At 47.4% G+C, this 18,734-nt stretch overlaps 1 protein-coding gene across 5 annotated transcripts in view; it reads left to right on the forward strand.

Moving 5' to 3' along the window:
• TLN2 (talin 2) overlaps window positions 1–18,734 on the forward strand; it is a 426,778-nt gene that overhangs the window by 367,549 nt on the left and 40,495 nt on the right. For all 5 annotated transcript variants that reach the window (XM_077881335.1, XM_077881341.1, XM_077881336.1 and 2 more), the window contains 5 exons: window positions 6,550–6,696; window positions 12,689–12,855; window positions 13,746–13,929; window positions 17,239–17,364; window positions 17,571–17,687. In XM_077881335.1, the coding sequence (XP_077737461.1) occupies window positions 6,550–6,696; window positions 12,689–12,855; window positions 13,746–13,929; window positions 17,239–17,364; window positions 17,571–17,687 (741 nt within the window). The remainder of the gene's footprint in view (window positions 1–6,549; window positions 6,697–12,688; window positions 12,856–13,745; window positions 13,930–17,238; window positions 17,365–17,570; window positions 17,688–18,734) is intronic.

Below are 18,734 nucleotides of genomic sequence, written 5' to 3' on the forward strand. Positions count from 1 at the left end.
CCTGCCTTCCCTAAACTCGCTTTCCTTAGCAGCCAAACATAGACTTTGCTTAGAATGCCTACACCCATAAGAGTCATTTGGCAAAAGTTTAATCCCAGAGGCCACTTTCTAAGAGCCCCCTTTCACATCCGATATGCCTGAGTAATCAAGTGGTCCACTGGGAAGCAAACAGGCTGGCTGGAGCTGTGCATGGCCAATCACAGCCGTGCCAGTGTTAGCACGCAGAAGGTGTCCATGCTGAGCTACCGTATGACTCCTTAGAGACACAGAGCTCAGTCTGTAATAAAGAATAGTGGAGCAGATGGCAGGGACACTGGGAAGATGAAGGTAACTGCATTCTGTGACATTCAGGGAGCCTTTTATTAAGCACAAATCCTGTTTATGATACTCCCAAATGAAGTAGACAGCTTGTGACAGTCTGTGTTCCCAGGTCACTTAGTGCTCTGTCTGCCAGGAGTGCATTCTAAGCATGTCTTCACAAAGACCCCCAGAGATAATGCAGAAATGACCCAAAACAAAATCACTTGCTAACACATGTCATAACAACGCATGTAAACAGGAGTTTCATATGTATGCACTTGCATACATATATATCTAGCATGGGATGACGTAGGTTTCTAACAGTGCCTGCACTTGTAGATTTTAGTTCCATTGAGTATTTAGGCTGCAGCATGAAAAACTGTGTTTGTAATGAGTCTGTTAAGTCACTACCCCGAAAGAAAAATCAGCACACACCCCCTCCACACATATCAGCATTCTGTGTAATTTTGAATCTCCTAAACAAGCCTAAGGGAACTTACATTACAGGAAGGAACAGTTTGGACAAAAGGAAGAAGTGTTAGGCTTGTGGGACTGAAAAAACAAAGAGGCTGTTGGCAAGATTTAGATCTGTTTCCAGAAATCTTTAAAAATGGAATCTATGGCCGTCTGGTGGGTTCAGATGTTGCCCGACCTGAGTTACTGAGTGAGGAGGCCCCTGATCCATGGAGACCTTTCCACATCTGAGTTCTTCAGAGCTCCCTAGCCTGTGTGTGAAACAAGCAGATATTCTTCCTGCAACCCAGACCATGAAGCATAATACGAAATATTGCCAGGGCAGCCAGGAAAGAAAAGGTATCACTGAAAGCACAGCACAAAATTACTTTAGTTCCTGGCCCAGTGTTTGTAGCAGCTGACGTTTTCATTAAGATTCTCCCTTTACACCATTGTGTCCTGAGTTATATTTTACATTCCAGACACAAGAGTAGTGTGACCTGGAGCAAAAAAAGGGGCAGAGAGAATATAAAATTACCAGTGGCTTGCTAAGGAAAATTCTTTGTGTGCATTTGCCAGACAGATATTTAGGAGAAAACTGAGAAGGTTGGGGAGATCCCTAAAGCAATGTAGTTTTTTATTCCAAGACTGTGGAATTAGTTTTCTATCCAAGAGGGCCCCACATCACAGCATGTGAAAGTATTTCTGTCCAGGGCAAATAAGAAGCTGCTCCCTTGCTGCAGTCCTGCAGGCTGCTCTACCGAGTCAGCATTCTGGTCTTTTCCAGAATGTGACAATTACAGGAGAGGCACTAGCTCTGCCCTCTGAACATCAAGCAGGAGCTTTATCTGCTGCTTTTGCCATGGAGAACTCAAACCCCCGTTAACATCATTGTGAAAACTACTTTCTTCAGGAAAGTTTAAAACCCTTAGGCAACTGCACAATCTAAAATCACTGTTCTTCTTTTAAAAAGAGGGAAATGTAGATCCTGTGAGCCATAAGGGCTAAATATAAATGCTGGGGGGAAAGATCTAGTGACTACAGCTTTGTCTCCAAGGGAACTCTACTGTGACCACTTGTAATACTGCATGTCTTCAAAGCTGGCAGGACTATTTGTCAAGAGCCTGTGGCAAAAACCACAGCCTTTTCCCAAAAATGAGATGGGTGTCTACACTAGAATTCTCTAAAACTTTCCGCTCCAAGACACACTTTTTGTAGGTGGCAAGTGATGGCCTGTTTTTGTTGTGCACTCGTGGTTCTTTCCTTTTTTTTTTTTTTTCCCAAAGGAGAAATGTAAAGCCCGTCAGCCAGCGTCCACTATTGCCTGTTCAGTATTCACAAACTCTCCAGGCAAATGATATTTGACCGGGTTTCAGATGTGATTGTTTTGAGAGCCTGAGAAAAATTTGTACGTTTTGTTTAGTTTGCAGCAGTAAAGACAATCTGAATTTCTGAGACCTCCTCCAGTTGAAACTTGATGCAAAACTTCATAAAGGCCAGACTTGCAATTTCCCCCCAAGGCATAAAACCAGGAGACGATGCCCATTTTACTTTTATTTGGGCAAGAAGGGAGTTGAGGGTTTTTCTTGATGCTCGAGTCATGCTTTGCTGCAGTCACCAATTTAAAACCCCAAGTCGAATGTCTCTGAGCAACATTCCTTTATAATACACACTGGTGGTAAGTCCAGTCACCCTGGGGGCTGGTCAGATTTGCTGAGAAACTTAGTGTCACTTTGAGAAGTTCTTGTTGGTTTTTTTTTTTGTTTTTTTTGAGAAGTTCTTGTTTTTAAAGCCTTTACCTTTTCATTGGCAGACTTAAAAATGCATTCCCTTTCTCAGATGTTCCTCCAGCAGTATAGAATGTTCTGGGAAGTTGCAGTAGAGTGTGTTGCTTGTGTTGTCCCCTTTAAGCGCCTCCCCTTAGCTAGCCCATGTACCCATGATAAAGAATAATAGAGATGTTCAAGTCCATACAACGCATCAGGTCCGTGCTGGGTGCTAGCCCATTACCCTCACAGCCGTACGATCCTTTTTCTTCCCCATTTCCCAGGTTAGCAAACTGAGGCTCAGGAAGTTTAAACTGTCCAAGGCCACCCAGCTACAAGAGTCAGTGTGGAAGCCACTTGAAATAACTTTCTGGAATAAGTGAAGTTTCGAGTGAGTAAATAAGGAAACATAGCAACATCAGGATTCAAACCCAGGGCATCACAGACTGTGCTGCTTTTTCCTCAGCAGGCTGCCTCTCGTCACAGCAGTGAACGTTCACCTGGCACTTTCTACTTTGAGATGTGTTCACATATAACCTTTCACTTGGTCCATCAGCCCTGGGTCGTAGGGCAGGTTCTGTCCCATTTCATAGATGAAGGAACAGAGGAGGTTAGCCAGCTCACCCAGGGAGTTGGTGGCCAGGAAGGGGGCTGGGCCAGCAGTAGGACCCATGGGCCTTTCTGCTGCCGGTGCTGCCCCTGTGGGTGAAGGGCTGAGAGCAGAGGTGGGGCTGGCATCCTGAGATCCCGCCCCTGCCTGTTGTGTTCGCCCCTCTTAGTGAAAATAAGTGAAGCCTGTTTCAACATGCCCTTCATGATGCCCTCCCATGTGGCTGTCCTGATAGGACTGCACAGCCAAGCACATAGGAGGGTTGCATAGCCAAACCTCATGGAGGCCTCCGGGCACCAAGAAGGTAATTGTGTGATTACCTTCTGGCACAGGCTCGACACCAGGACCAAGCCCTGGGTTGGCCAAGAACCCCAAAGGCTTTGTACAACTGTTGCTTTATCTTAGGCTTATACCCTTGTTTGCTGGTGCTAATCTTTGTGCTTCCTAATTGGAATCTCCTCCATAATGACCACTGTCCCAGCTCCACAAGCATTTATAGGATCCTTTGCTGCGTGCATGGTGTCCCCTCCAAGGAAGGGGCTGAGCACCAGGATGTTGAGGTGTTTTTCATAGCAAGGCCTCTTGCAAGGGGGCTGAGAAGTTTGAGGATGTCATGGAGGATGTCCTGTCTGCCCATAGGTTTCAGGCTTGAGACCTGGCGGCAGCAGGTCCCTTCTCCCTTGCACCTCCAGATGAGAGTGATTTAAGAGGCCTGTGCTTACCCCAGTGCCCACCATTGCGCAGACAGGAAGTCCAGGCGTGGTTCCAAGCAGGGAGCAGAAGTGGGACACAGAGAATGTTCTCAGCCTGGTCCTTCCTAGCACAGGGGTTTCCCACCTTATTCTTCAGAGCCCTGACCCAGGGAGGCGCTTTGGAAGTTCTGCACATTTGACTCAAGGCTCACTTTTTTAAACAACTCTTTCTGAAACTATTAGGGAAATCTGTGTGTGTTTTTTAATAAACTCTGGGCTGAGCCACATAGTAAGCCATTGGGAGCCTACTGGCACCTTACCATGAACCCCTGGGTGGTTTTATGTAGACCTCAGGCTGATAAGCTGCTCTCTGCTACGGTCAGAGGGCTACAGGAAAGCTGCTCTTGTTTGCTTTATACACAGAACAGGATTTTCTCAACACTGCAGCCAAAGCAAAATACAGAAACGAGTCAGTGGCTAAGGCTCTATAAGTCTTGTGAACCCAACTTTTTTTTTTTTAATTTTTTAATTTTTATTTATTTATGATAGTCACAGAGAGAGAGAGAGAGAGAGAGAGAGAGGCAGAGACATAGGCAGAGGGAGAAGCAGGCTCCATGCACCGGGAGCCTGATGTGGGATTCAATCCTGAGTCTCCAGGATCGTGCCCTGGGCCAAAGGCAGGCGCCAAACCGCTGTGCCACCCAGGGATCCCTGAACCCAACTTTTAAACTTTGATTCACTTAGTCTCATTGACTGTTTATGGAGCCAATGATGTAAATTTTAGCTCATAGAAGAAGGGTATACTAATAACAAATTATATCAATTTTACATGTTGCATTTCCATGAGAGATTTGGTGATGGGAGAGTAGAGGGTGGTACTGATGCTAAGTGGTGAAAAAATGAAGTTAGTAAACAGTGATCTGATGGGTGGAACGCTGTGCTGGTAGGAGCAACCTGGGTTCTCATCTGGCTTTGCCAGGCACTGGCTGTGTGATCTTGGGCCAATCACATCACTTCTCTGAGCCTGCACCATTTCTTCATCTATCAGTGAGGAGGTTGAACTAGTGAGGTCACGTTTATTTTGAAATTCTGTTTCTTCCTCTCAGTGCCCCGTACCTGGCTTTCCCAGCAATGCCTGCCATTTAGAGACCTATCTATGGTCATCTTGACATGCAACCCTTGCCTGTGGATTAGCTCTGACCCTCAAGTGTGTGGAGTTAAAGTACATGGATCTGAAAAGCCTTAATAGCCAGGTTTAGTTTTCAGCCTTCATGGAGCATCCCCCTGCTTCAACTTGTGTTTAAGCCTTGTGTTTAAGCCAGCAGACATGCCCAACAAATAGCTACATTTTGTGCTGATGGGTGGCTGAACTGGAGTGCCTTTCCCCTCCTCAGTGGTGGGCTGGTTTGCAGAGCTGCCAGCTTGTATGATCCTCGTGTTGTATTCCACATGGAGGTGGTCCACAAGCAGTCCTCCCTGATTGTGAAGCTTGGGCAGCACCCCAAAACAGGCAAAGCTCCACCTTCTGAACCAGGAAAATTTTCTTTTAAGTGAATTTAAGCATCCTTTGGGCCTTGGGGAATTACTTTTTTTCACTAAAGTATTAGGTGTTTCAATAACAGAGCTAACATTTGCAGCACCTTTCACTACCCCAAGACTGCCCTGCCTTGAACTCAAATCAGATGATGCTGGAAGATAGCACCTAAGCAATTTAGATCTCCCAGCTTTTACTCAACATACCTGAGATCTTAGTAGCTGTTCTTGGTATTTACTGGAAGGAGAAGCCACAGCTTCTTGCTATCATGGAGTCTTAGGAAATAACATTTACTAACTTAAAGCTTAAGGTGTTTTTTTAGTTGCTTACCTGGGCTGGAGGACAGATTATTTATGGCAGCCGTATTGATCAAACCAAAATGAAAATTAATGTGAAACAGCAAAAGGAATGCAAACTTTGGGAAGGTGGAATTTATTATGCCTTAAAGAGACAGCTGGCAGCCGATCCATAGTGGAGCTCATTTGGGTTCTTTTAGGCAAAATACCTTTTATAATCACACACCCCAGGGGTCATTAAAAGAATGCGTGCCTGCTGAGCCTTTAGCTCTAAAAATGTAGCTTTTTAAGGAAAACTTAACCTGGCCTGATAGGAAGGCTGGGCCCAGCATGCTGGCCCTCACCACGGGACACAGCTGAAGAAGGGGGTGTTATTATAAACATAACAATTTTGCAGGAATCTGAATGTTTTATGCTGCTTACAAAAGCTTTATGTTTTCAACTTCTAATTACTCTAGGGCTGGGTGCAGAAAAAAATGAAAGTAAATGCAATCCCTGCTTCGAAGAGGCCCTGACACACAGTAGGGACTCAATAAATGCATGAATGAATAATAATTATCCCTCCCCACCCCCAGTTCATCTAACTACCATTTCTGTCAGGTGGCTCCGGATACAAGTAAACAATATACCAGGAAAAGTAACAAATATCAGAAAGGCATTAGGCTAGGATGATGAGACACAGGCTTGCTTCCTGGGGACTCTGGGCATTTTACAGGCTCTAAAAAGGGAAGTCAAATCAACCAAATTCCATACTCCAGCAAGCACAGACTCCCCAGAGCAGTGGGATTTTCCTAGCCAGGCTCCCATAGGACGTGGAGAAAATTTTCCACACAGGGGAGACCTCAATGGTAAGAATCCATCATGCTTCTCCCTCCCCACCCTGGGCTTGCCTCCACAGATCGGCTTCCAGATTCGCACTCGTGTGCAAGACCTGGGCCACGGCTGTATCTTCCTGGTGCAGAAGGCGGGGGCGCTCCAGATATGCCCCACAGACAGCTACACCAAAAGGGAGCTCATCGAGTGTGCCCGCGCAGTCACAGAGAAGGTAAGGAGCAGCCCCAGGGCAGGGACAGAAGCAGGAAGCCAATCCCAAATGGATCCAGTCGGGTCTGGTGGTCTCCTCCCTCACGCAGAGATTCCCCAGGGAGGGGGCACCTCAGGGGGCTGGGGTAATTCAGAACATGAGAGGGACCATCCCATAAAAGTCAGGGCCCTGGTTTGTGGTACACCTCCTTGGTGGACTTTCCTGCAGACAGACTGGACAGGACTGGAATCAAAGTCACATGAGCACCAGGAGCCCCTCCTTGCTACCCCTTATGACACTAGTCCCCTGAGCTTCCTTCTCAGGGAAGCTCCCAGTTCCTGGGAACTAAGAAGGGCCTGAAGTTCTGTTGGTGTAATAACCTTCCTCCCAGAACAGACTGTGAAGTGGGGGGAGGACTTCTGCCCGAAGTCACACGGCACCTTGGTTAAAAGAGCAGGGACAGGCTGGAGGTTGCTGATCTCTAGCAGCAACTGTTGGAGAGAATCCCACAGTGTTGTGCGTGGGGTCTAGGGGTTCAACTGACTTCACCCTTCCTAGCCTCGATGCCCTCATCTGCAGAATGAGCACAGAGAAATACAATGCCTGGCCCCTGGGGTGTGAGAATGAAATGTGGTGATGTGTGTAAAAGTGCTTGGCACAGTGCCAGACTGTGTATTATATAGATCCTAGCTGCTGTTCTCTGTAAACCATCTCTGACACTCTTCTCCCACGGGGTTCCCTGCTGGAGAAAGCCAGTTCTCGTCGTCCCTTGATTCCCATGGCTGCCTTACACTCCCCACCCTCACCCCCTGAAGTGTACTCCTCTCCTGCTTTGCTTAGTTCCCCGAGTCCTTTTTCAGGACCACTGTTGTGCAGGCAGCTCGGAGTGCAGGCTGAAGCCTCTGTGCTTTGCTGGCTTTTCCCTCCCTTCACTCAGGTTCCCAGGACATAGAGCTCTTCCCTGTTTAGAAGCTGGCAACAGGGGTCCCCTCACCTGGCAGCTGCCTTACAGACGCTGCTCTATATGTGATCCCTCGCCAAAGCTGAGCGACGTCTGGCCATCTCCACGGCCCACAGGACCGCCCAGGCCTCCTTGGGACAGCACAGGAGGACGAAATCAATCTCTCCGCTGGAGGAATCTCTCCCTCCTTTCAAAGCCCTTCCTTGTTGTTGAAGTTACCCTGGCCAAGTTCCCCTGTGGAAGACCTCGGAGCTGGCACCCAAAGGAGGGGAGGCGGGGGGTCCAGGCTGTATGGTGTTGGCCAGTGGAACCAAGCAACATGATCCCCCTGAGCTGTTCTCAGTCTTCCTGCCTGTCCCAGCAGATGGTCCCTGACGTAGGACACTTGGAGGTGGCTCACAGGCAGGGAATCGGGCTGGCCAGACTCAACCATTTCAGTGTTTTCTTGCTACGTGCTCCTGTCCTCTCATCTCTACCTGGTGTGTCTTACATGGCTTGTTTGTGTCTATAACTTCCCACCATCCGTGATCCCCTTGACATGTTCACCTTTGTGTCCTCATCCCCTAGGGCCTAGTCGCTGCTCAGTACACTGACTTGCATGCCTTTTGTAGCAGGCAGGACACTGTTTCTGAATTAATTCTCTTTCTTCCAGTCTGGCTCAGAACGTTCCTCCCAGATTCATGATTACTTGTCTTGGCCTTTGTCACCTGTCCTCTGGGAATTCTTTCCAGAAACTGGATACTTCATTCCCAGGCCAGCTCTGTACCATCCCGACTCTTCCTGGTGGGACATAGTGGCATTTAACTCTGGGAAGGAGGATCAGGCAAATGAGGAAGAGGAACCAATCCTTGTGGGCTAGTCTTGAGACATAGCAGGTGCTCAGGAGGTGGGCGCTCTGCCCGGCCTGCTAGGCTGTGTCCACCACCTCTGCTGAGATCTGAGCAGCACAGGAAGAAGAGAACATACAAACCATGTGCCTCTCACTGAGGCTGTAAATCCTCATCCTGGTCAGTGTGTTTTTAAACAGTGCATTCAAGAAGTATTTTCAGACTCTTCTTTGGGCCAGCCATAGTCAAGAATGGTGGGTGTGTGCACACACAGATGAATATGACAGCTCCAGACTGTCTCCAGACTCAGTCTCCAGTCACTAGCCAGAAGCATGCTGTTTTAACCCATGCTAAATGGGCTGTCCTGAGGGCAGGGACAGTGCTGTGGAACCCTCAGGAAGCACAGCTGTGTTTCTGGATGAGGACAGTGGAGACTTTGAGCCGGCTTTTGCAGGATGAGTAGGTTGGTGGCTGGGGAACAGGCAGGGGCAGACTGCAAGAGAGGAGGGGGATATTTGGGGAAGTAAGGAGTTGGTTGATGTGGCAAGAGTGTGGTGGGAGGCCAGAGAAGTTGAACTGGTTGTGCAGGGAGCTCATTTTCCCTTGACAGCAGGGGAAAATTGTACCCACAGGTGTGGTGGAGTTAGCTTTGTGTTATAGGAAGTGTCTCTAGGAACAGTGAGGGTGTTCTGGAGGAGGTGATGGGTGGCAGGTGGCAGAAAAGGGTTTCTAGGGGATCCCTGGGTGGCTCAGCGGTTTAGCGCCTGGTCCCGGATCGAGTCCCACGTCGGGCTCCCGGCATGGAGCCTGCTTCTCCCTCCTCCTGTGTTTCTGCGCCTCGCTCTCGCTCTCGCTCTCTATCATGAATAAATAAATAAATAATTTAAAAAAAAAAAAAAAAAGGAAAGGGTTTCTAGCGTGGAAGTCACTGAAGTGAATACAGTCAACTTGCTGGACTCTCAGGTCACTCAAATTATTATTTAGTGCCTGGTGATAGCTCAAGGGAGTGTTAGGGTAGAGAGGTGACATACACAGGTACACTCTGGGCTCTAGCCATGATAGGGTCCACCCTGAAGAATTTCCAGTCAAGAAGCAATCAAGGACAGGAATGATGAGTAGTCACAGAAGGCTGTTCTAGAGAAAATCTGATTAGAGGGGGCAGAGATGGCCACGCCTTTCACAGAAGCCAAAACCTCTCTGTGATCTCAGGAACGTAATCCTATTAAAAGTATCTGCTCTTGGGGATCCCTGGGTGGCTCAGCAGTTTAGCACCTGCCTTTTGCTCAGGGCATGATCCTGGAATCCCAGGATCGAGTCCCACATTGGGCTCCCTGTGGGAAGCCTGCTTCTCTCTCTCTCTCTCTGCCTGTGTCTCTGCCTCTCTCTCTGTCTCTCATGAATAATAAATAAAATCTTAAAAAAAATAAAAAAGTATCTGCTCTCTACTGATCACTTACTTTATGCAGTGCTAGAGAGCTGATAAACATCCCTCCCCCCCCCCATTATTCCTCCCAACAACCCTGATAGGCAAGAAATAATATCCCCATATTATAGATGAGAAAACTAAGGTCAAACAGCTTGCCCAAAGTTGTTTAGCCAGCAAATGATAATGCTGGTACTCAGCCTGACATATTGACACCAAAATATGTGTTAACCCATCAGCTGTATTGAGTCCCTGAGAGAAAATTCACTTTTGGTTAGCTTTTCACTTTTTTCCCCTGGTTTTGAGATCTAATTGGCAAACTGTATTAAGTTTAGCATCTACTGCGTGATAATTTCCTTTCGTGTTACTACACCTGGTTACCACAATAAGTTAACATCCATCATCTCACGTAGATACAAAATACATATATATATATTTGTTCCTGATGATGAGCTCTTAGGATTTACTCTTAACACTGCTGTGTGACATATATGAAAGTTAATTGTAGTCACCATGTTGTACACTATATCCCTAGTACTTATTTTGTAACAAAGTTTATGTTTTAAACTTTGATCCACACCTTCCCTCCCACCAGAAAACTGATCCCTTTTTCTATGAGATTAGTTGGTTAAGTTTTGTTTTCTCCTGTTTTTTTTTTAATTTTTGTTCGATGCACTCAAATAGAAAAGTTCAGCCATTTCTCCTAACTCCCATCCCCTGCCTCTGGCAACTGCCAGTCTGTTCTCTGTATCCATGAGCTTGGGTTTTTTTTTTTTTGGGGGGGAGGGGGGGTTAGGATCCACATATGACAGAGATCACGTAGCATTTCTTTCTCTGACTTCCTTCACTTAGCATAATGGCCTCCAGCTCCATCCATGTTGCTGCAAATGGCAAAATTTCATTCTTAAGGCTGAATAATATCCTACTGGATAATCCATACCATATTTTCTTTTATCTATTCATTTATCATTGGACATTTAGGTTGCTTCTACTGATTAGTTTTTGTAAGTGATGCTGCAGTGAACAGAGAGGTACAGATCTTTTTGAGTTAGAATTTGTCTTCAAATACGTACCCAATACTACAATTGGGTAGTTCTATTGGTAATTTTTTAAGGAACCCCCATGTTGTTTTCCCTAGTGGCCGTGCCAGTTTACATTCCCACCAATAGCACATGAGGGCTCCCTTTCCACTGCATCCTTGCCACACTTGCTATTACTTGTCTTTTTGATGATAGCCATGCCAGCAGGTGTGAGCCGATACCTCATTGTGGTTTTGATTTGCGTTTTCTTGATATTTAATGACGTTGAGCATCTTTTCATGTTCCTGTTGACCATCTATTTGTCTTCTTTGGAAAAATGTCTATTCAGATCTTCTGCCCAGTTTTAATTGGATTGTTGTGTTTTGTTTTGTTTTTACATATAGCTGTGTTATTTTCCCAACATCATTTATTCAAGAGACTGTCCTTTCTCCTGTGTCCATGGCTCCTTTGTCATAAATTAATTGACTCCATATGCTTGGGTTTATTTCTGAGCTCTCTGTTGATCTATGTGTCTGTTTTTATGCCAGTGCCATACTGTTTTGATTACTCTAGGTTTGTAATACAGTTTTAAATCAGGGAACGTGAGACCACCAACTTTGTTTTTCTTTCTCAAGATTGTTTTGGCTCATCAGGGTCTTTAGTTGTTTTATAGAAATTTCAGTATTGTACTTCTATGAAAAATGCCATTGGAATTTTGATGGGGATTGTGTTGAATCTGTAGCTAGCTTTCTGTAGTATGGACTTCTAACAATATTGATCCTTCCTGTCTGTGAGCGTGGAATATCTTTCCATTTATTTGTGCCTTCCTCAACTTCTTTTTTTAATGTCTTATAGTCCTCCATTTGGAATCTCTCCCCCCACCCCCACCTTGGTTAAGGGTATTCCCAGGTGTCTTATTCTTCTTGAAGCAATTGTATAAATGGGATTGTCTTCTTCATTTCTCTTTCTGATAATTCAGTATTCACTATAGAAACACAACAGATTTTTGTGTATTGATTTTGTATTCATCAGCTTTACAGAAGTGATTATTTCCTGACAGTTTTTGATGGAGTATTCAGGGTTTTCTGTATATATTATGTCATCTGCAAAGAGTGACGGTTTTACTTCTTTTCTAATTTGGATGCATTTTCTTTCTTTTAACTGCCTGATTGTTCTGACTAGAGCTTCCAATATTCTGTTGAAAAAGGTGGCAAGGGTGGGGATCTTTGTCTTGTTCCTAATCCCAGAGGAAAGGCTTTGAGCTTTTTACCATTGAGTATAGTGGTAGCTGCAGGTTTGTCATATGGAGCCTTAATTACATTGAGACATGTTCCCTCTTTACCCACTTTGTTGAAAGCTTTTATTATCAGTGGGTATTGAATTTTGTCAAATGCTTTTTCTATATCTGTCGAAATGACCATAAGATTTTTATTCTTTATTAGTGTATCACACTGGCTGATATGTGCATGTGGAATCATCCTTGCATCCCTGGTGTGTTGTGTATGATCCTTTTAAATGTATTCTTGAATTCAGCCCACTAATATTTTGTTGAGGATTTTTGTACTATGTTCATCAAGCATACTGGCCTATAATTTTCTTTTCTTATGGCATCCTTGTCTGGTTTTGGTATCAGTGTAATTTTGGCTTTATAAATGAGTTTAGAAGAACTCCCTCTTTTTCTATTTTTGAGTGGCTTTTTTCCCCCCCAGTGATATATGAATCTGAAAACCTTTGGGTTACATGTTCTCCATTCCCCCATTCACCCTGACTTCCCTATCTATAGGTGTCCTTGGTGCTATCAGCTCTCCAGGCTGGGAACAAGGGGACTCAGGCATGTATCACAGCCGCCACTGCTGTGTCTGGGATTATTGCCGACCTGGACACCACCATCATGTTTGCAACCGCGGGGACCCTGAATGCAGAGAATAACGAGACCTTTGCAGACCACAGGTATGGGAGTGGAGGTCATCCTGGGGGCTTCTGGATGAGGAGAGATTCAGGCTGGCCTGATGGGACTTTGGAGTCTACCCAGGAGCCAGAAATGTGGTTAACCATTTTGATTTCAATAAGATGCTCAAGGAGAGAAAGTGAACCACATAATCAAAACAAGCCCCTTTGCCAACTGTAAACACATAGTTATGTTCCAGCTTTGTGCCTTTGGCAGCCTGAATCCAGCCTGCTCCGGCAGAGGACAGCTTTTTGATCTTCTACTTTCCAAGCTAGAGAGATGTGGCTCTGATTTGCCTCCAGCCCCTGTGGGAGTGGGAGTGGCCAGTACAGGCCCATTTAACTTTGACATAAATGGAGAGTGGGGTTCTGAGCCTGCTGGCTCTTCAGGCCCTGCTCCTGGAGGCTGGTGCTGGAGAGCCCTCCCCATAGCCTTGCCGTGTGTCTGGTACCTTTCTTTCTCTCTCTTCAGTCCTAGGGCTGGGCTAGGGAGGAGATTGCTAATGCTGTCACCCATTCTAGGATGTGGACCCTTGGGTGCGCACCCAAGGTGATGACCCACAGGCCCTCACAGCTGCCCATAACTGTGAAGTATTTGGGGGGAACTACAGGAAAGGAGTTGAGTTCTGCAGGGTTGGGAGGAGAGGGCCAGAATGATGGGCCTGAATCTTTCACTGAAGTTTTATTGTTATTAACTATGTGGGTATGGGGCTGACTTTCCTTGCCTCTTCGCACTTTCCTACACAGACAGTGAGCACGCTGATAAGGAAGGGGAAATCTGTCCTCTCTGTTCTTCAAAGCCCTTTAACAAAAAATCCCATAGGAAGGATTTCTTTGCTTCCTAACTACCAGTAGACAAGCTCTGCCCTTTGTCTCCCTTCCTGCCTTCTCAGGGAGAACATCCTGAAGACAGCCAAAGCCTTGGTGGAAGATACGAAGCTGCTGGTGTCAGGGGCTGCGTCCACACCAGACAAGCTGGCCCAGGCGGCCCAGTCATCAGCAGCCACCATCACCCAGCTCGCTGAGGTGGTCAAGCTGGGGGCTGCCAGCCTGGGCTCTGATGACCCCGAGACACAGGTATGGGTGGGCCTAGGGACACAGATCACCCTCACATTCCTGTAGACAGACACTGTGCTGCAGCAGGCCTCAGAAGAGGCCAAAGGCATAATAGAAACCCCAGAAATAAACAGTAGGTGCGGGGGTGGCCTGGGGTCTGGAGTATGGTAGGAAACAGTTATCCGGGCAGGACAGTGGCACAGACTGTGGTGGCAGCCATGGTGGTAGAAATGACTGGTGGACAATTAAGCACAGTGAGTGAGCATTTAGGTATAAGGGAGAGAGAGAGGGCCAGGGTGATTCTACATCTCAAGCAAAGTCAATGAGTAGATAGTGGCTCCCTGGCAGGAGAATGGGCTTGGCCGGGAAGGTGAAGGTGAGCTCAGCATGGGACAGTGCCAGAGAGCCATTCAGATAGAACTAGAGAGGGGACATAAGCCTGCACAGGCATGGGGATACGGATGCAGGGGTAGTGGCCATACAGACAGTGACTGCAGCCACAGAAGAGGAAGAGTATGGGTTGAGAGGAAAAGGAGGTTCAAGGCAGAACTGAGGAAGCCACCATTTAAAACCATAGTAAAGAGAAAGAGGTTCCTCGGGAGATTGAGAAGCAGCAGCAGCTGGTAGGAGGAAAGCCAGGAGTCCTGATATTAAGAGAGGGGAGAGAAACAGCTACTTGTCAAGAAACTGAAGGTCTGAGAGCTGGCCACTGGCCACCCTAGCAAGCGCTCTTCATGTGGAGTGGCCAGATGAGGGTAAAGGAAGGAAGCCAGCGTGTGTAGACACCCTTTGAGAAGTCTGGCTCTGAAGGGGAAGGGAGAGACGAGCTGGGGGTAGGGTAGGGCTCTGTGCTCCTGTAACTTGGCTTTGGGTTTAGCGGTTTCACCGATGTTACCTTCCCACTCCTTCATCCTCGGCCTGGACCACCAGCTCCTCAGGGACAGCACCCACAGGTTACTGATCTTTGAACGCTAAGCATCCAGTGCAGCTCCAGCACCTAGTGGATGCTCAACAAGGATGTGTCAGCTCCTTTTGAACATAGAGCCAGCCAGGGCCCCCGGTAATAGGCTCTACTCATCCCCAGGGGCAGAACTGAAAAGCCGTCTGCTCTGTCTATCCTAGCACCATCAGATGGCAAAACCTGTTGTCACTGCTTAAACCACACTTGGTTAACTTGTCCATTTGGCCCATGTGGACAAAACCGGACAGGAAGCCGCCTACCATCCAGTGCCCAGGTTGACGACAGTTATTGTTATAGTTAACACAAGGCCACCAGGTTGGCTCCCATGTGGCCATGACCCTTCCCTGCCCAGCGTCCTCCAGTGGAGTAGAGCTCCATGAGGAAATGTTCCACATGTGGCCATTCTACTCCTGCTAGATTTCTCCCTGATAACATCCAGGCTCAGATTGGCTGCCCCCTGGAATTCGAAGCATTCACAGAAATCTCTCCCTGCCCACAATATTGTTCTTACCCCCGTGGAGAAAGGCAAAGCTTGAAAATGCTCAGTGAGATTGGAATCCATACTCTGGGAGCCTGGCTCCACTTTAGGAAGAGTGAGCAGGCTGGGGGAGGATTTAAATCTTTGAACATGAAGAAATGTTTCAAATTATTTAGAGTCTTGACTCCCAGATGCTCTGTTATGTCCTAGAGCCCCAGCTTCTAATGTGACCTCTAGTGGAAAATATCCCCTCACAAAAATGTACCTACTCTCCAGTCACATCCTAGTGACCAGGGACAGGACCGTGCACGCTGGGTGTTGGCAGTAGCCTGGGCTTGCCATCCCCTGCCCTCCACTTGCTTTACCTCCCTGCTGCTGTGATGGCCAGAATCGGGCAGTGTGAAGTGCACACCCATCAGCCCTTCCTCACGAGCCCCATCATGTCCTGACCTGCCCTGTGGGTTCAGAGGTTGCCAGAGGATCCATGTGCCCTGGGCGTGAGAAGGCACAGGACGGAGCTGGAGAAGGTGGGAGGGCCAGAGGCACAGCGTCACTCTGCTGCTCAGATGTCTGGGACATAGGAGTTTCTAATGTACATTATGTAGTCACCCTCACAGCAGTGTGGTGAGATAGGGTTGGTGCTACTAATGCCATTTGTACATGAGGAGCCTGAGCCCTAGAGCATAAGCTAGTATGAAGGTTAAAATCATGACTCTTGGGCTCATGCTGACTAGAGTCTGAATCTCAGCCCCGCTGCTCCCAGGCCCTGGGAATGTGGACAGGAGCATCGTAGCTCCCACCTGGCAGGGCAGTGGTGAGGATAAAGCAAAGTCACGGGAGGCATGCATGGCTCAGGACTGAAACACTGCCCTCAGTAAGAGGAAATTGTTGCTGCTCCAGAAGTAGGGGTTCAGAAGACTTAAACGTGTAAGGTATGTCATGTCATGTCATTCCTAAGTATGACTAGTGCTTCAGACCCCAGGTCCTGCACACCGTAAGGATGGCCTGTGGCCTCTGCTCAATTACTAGAGTGTAGCTACCATATTATCTCTATTGTCATTAGGGTGTGCACTTGTCCAGTCATTCTGTGACTTATCGTGAGTGCCTGCGACATGCCAGGCCCTGTCCTGAGTACAAAACACAACAGACAGAAATCCAGGCTGGCCCTCCTAGAGCTTACACCCACATTGGGGGAGAAGATAGTAATTCCACATACTAATAAGTCCTATCCATAAAACAAGACTCGCTGCTAGAATTTCAGGCGGGGGGTGGTCAGGAAAGGTCTCTGAGCACCTGCATTTGTGAGCAGAGACCTGAATGAAGAGAAGAGCTGGGTTCCAGGCAGAGAGAGGAGCAAACGCAGAGGTTCTGAAGTAGCAGTGAGTGGGATTTTCACTGGACACAGACAAGACCCATCTGCCCATCTCATGTGGAGTGAGTCAGAATCCTACAAGCCAGAGCTGGAGGTGCAGGCGGGCTGCCACAGAGGCTCTGCAGGCCAGGGTATGAGGCTAGCATTTGCTTCTCCGTGTTTTTGGTTACCAGCTCAGGGTATAGGTGAGCGGTGTCGGCTCCCAGATGTCTGGTTAGCTGCCTACATCCTTTCTTAGGAGGCTTGTCATCAGAGCTGCCAGCTGGAGCTGTTTGAGCATGCTGAGTATACGTGGGGTCTGTATTCTGGCTCAGTGTCAGTCCTACTGGCTAGGAGTCTCTTGCATCAGCATCTTCAGGGGTGGCTCCTGGAGAATCTTCCTTGCTGCAGCCTTGAGAGCTGCAAAGATAGAGACCTTGCCTCCCAGATGCCCCCACCTGACCCTCAGGCCATATGCTCTCTGGGAGGCCAGTAGGTGACTGCTGGGGCTGCTCACCTGGACTCTCTGCTTTCTTTCAGGTGGTATTGATCAATGCCATCAAAGATGTAGCCAAGGCCCTTTCGGATCTGATTGGCGCTACCAAGGGAGCTGCCAGCAAGCCTGCTGATGACCCCTCTATGTACCAGCTCAAGGGGGCGGCCAAGGTAGAGTGGGACCCCAAGTCAGGGGCAAGTGTGGAAGGGGGAGTGCATAGTGAGAGAAGCATATACAAGAATAACAGAAGCATATGCATCTGAGCTCCTTCCTTACTTAGCAATAGTTTTGCTCATGGAATCAGATCCAGAACAAAAAGGATGGAGCAGACCTCAGTGTGCTCCTCATTTTCTCTCTGCCTCTCCTTCCTATGCAGGTGATGGTGACCAATGTCACCTCCCTCCTCAAGACCGTAAAGGCAGTGGAGGACGAGGCCACCCGAGGTACACGGGCACTTGAGGCCACAATCGAGTACATGAAACAGGAGCTCACGGTAAGGAGCCAGCAGTCACCTCCCTCAGGCCCCCTGTGCAAGAGCTGACACCCAAAACAGATTGCTCTAAGATTCATAGCATCAAGCTCCAGTTTTACCTGGAGCACCTGAGCTAGGGAGGCCCACTCACCTACCTGCTGGTGGCTTTGTATAATTGAGGCCCCAGGCATAACTCACCACGTCAGGGTTTGGCTATGATTGATGTGTAATTAAGAAATTAATTAAAATGTGTCACTTAAGACTATATAGGTTTAATCCCACCAAAATCAGCGCATGAAACAAAAGCATTACAGAAGATGCCTGGGAAAGAGAAAGTGACTATTTGCTCTCACCTTGAGCTTAAATGGTGTGCATACCACGTGGAGCCACACACGGCACCTCTTGATTCCCTTTGCTGTCAGGAACAGCTCACACTGCTGCACCCATACAGATTCCGGAGTTGGAGGTTCCCTATTAGAAAAACCTGGATGCCTTTGCCTGAGATACTTCCCTTTCAAATTCAGCATTCTTCTGTTGGTGATCCTTGTGATCTCAGAGAGATCAACCATACGTTCTTTCCTGCCTTGTTCCATGGTTATAGAGTGAGGGTGTCCTGGTGTTCCTGAGATATGGATACTATCCCTGTTCTTTTGATCCCATAATGGTTATGGATTGACTTATCCTAATCCCTAGAAATAGAAGTATGCTGAAAATGAGTGGTTTCAAATGGAGTTTTCTTTCCAATAGGAGGTCTAATCACAGATTCAGTTTCTCTTTTGGGGTGGGGAGTGGAAGTCCTGCCTTGCTGCCAGTTATTCTGCATCTTTAGAGGGTCACCTATGAAGGCCAAAAGCCCATGTGGATCAGCCACAGAAACCAGTGATTCTGTTGGGTTTTGGTGTTGGGGCCTTAGGTTCTCTTGTCCTGTTTTTAACGAACCCAGTCTTGGTTGGTGTTATATTGGATTCTCACACAAAGAAGGAACTAAAAATTGTAGGTGGTGTCCTTAAGCCCTGCCACCTGACGCTTACCCACCTGCGTTGGCTCAATGGTTCCTATCAAAAGTCA

This window comes from Canis aureus, chromosome 32 (genome assembly GCF_053574225.1).
Source record: "Canis aureus isolate CA01 chromosome 32, VMU_Caureus_v.1.0, whole genome shotgun sequence".
Taxonomy (NCBI): Eukaryota; Metazoa; Chordata; class Mammalia; order Carnivora; family Canidae; genus Canis; species Canis aureus.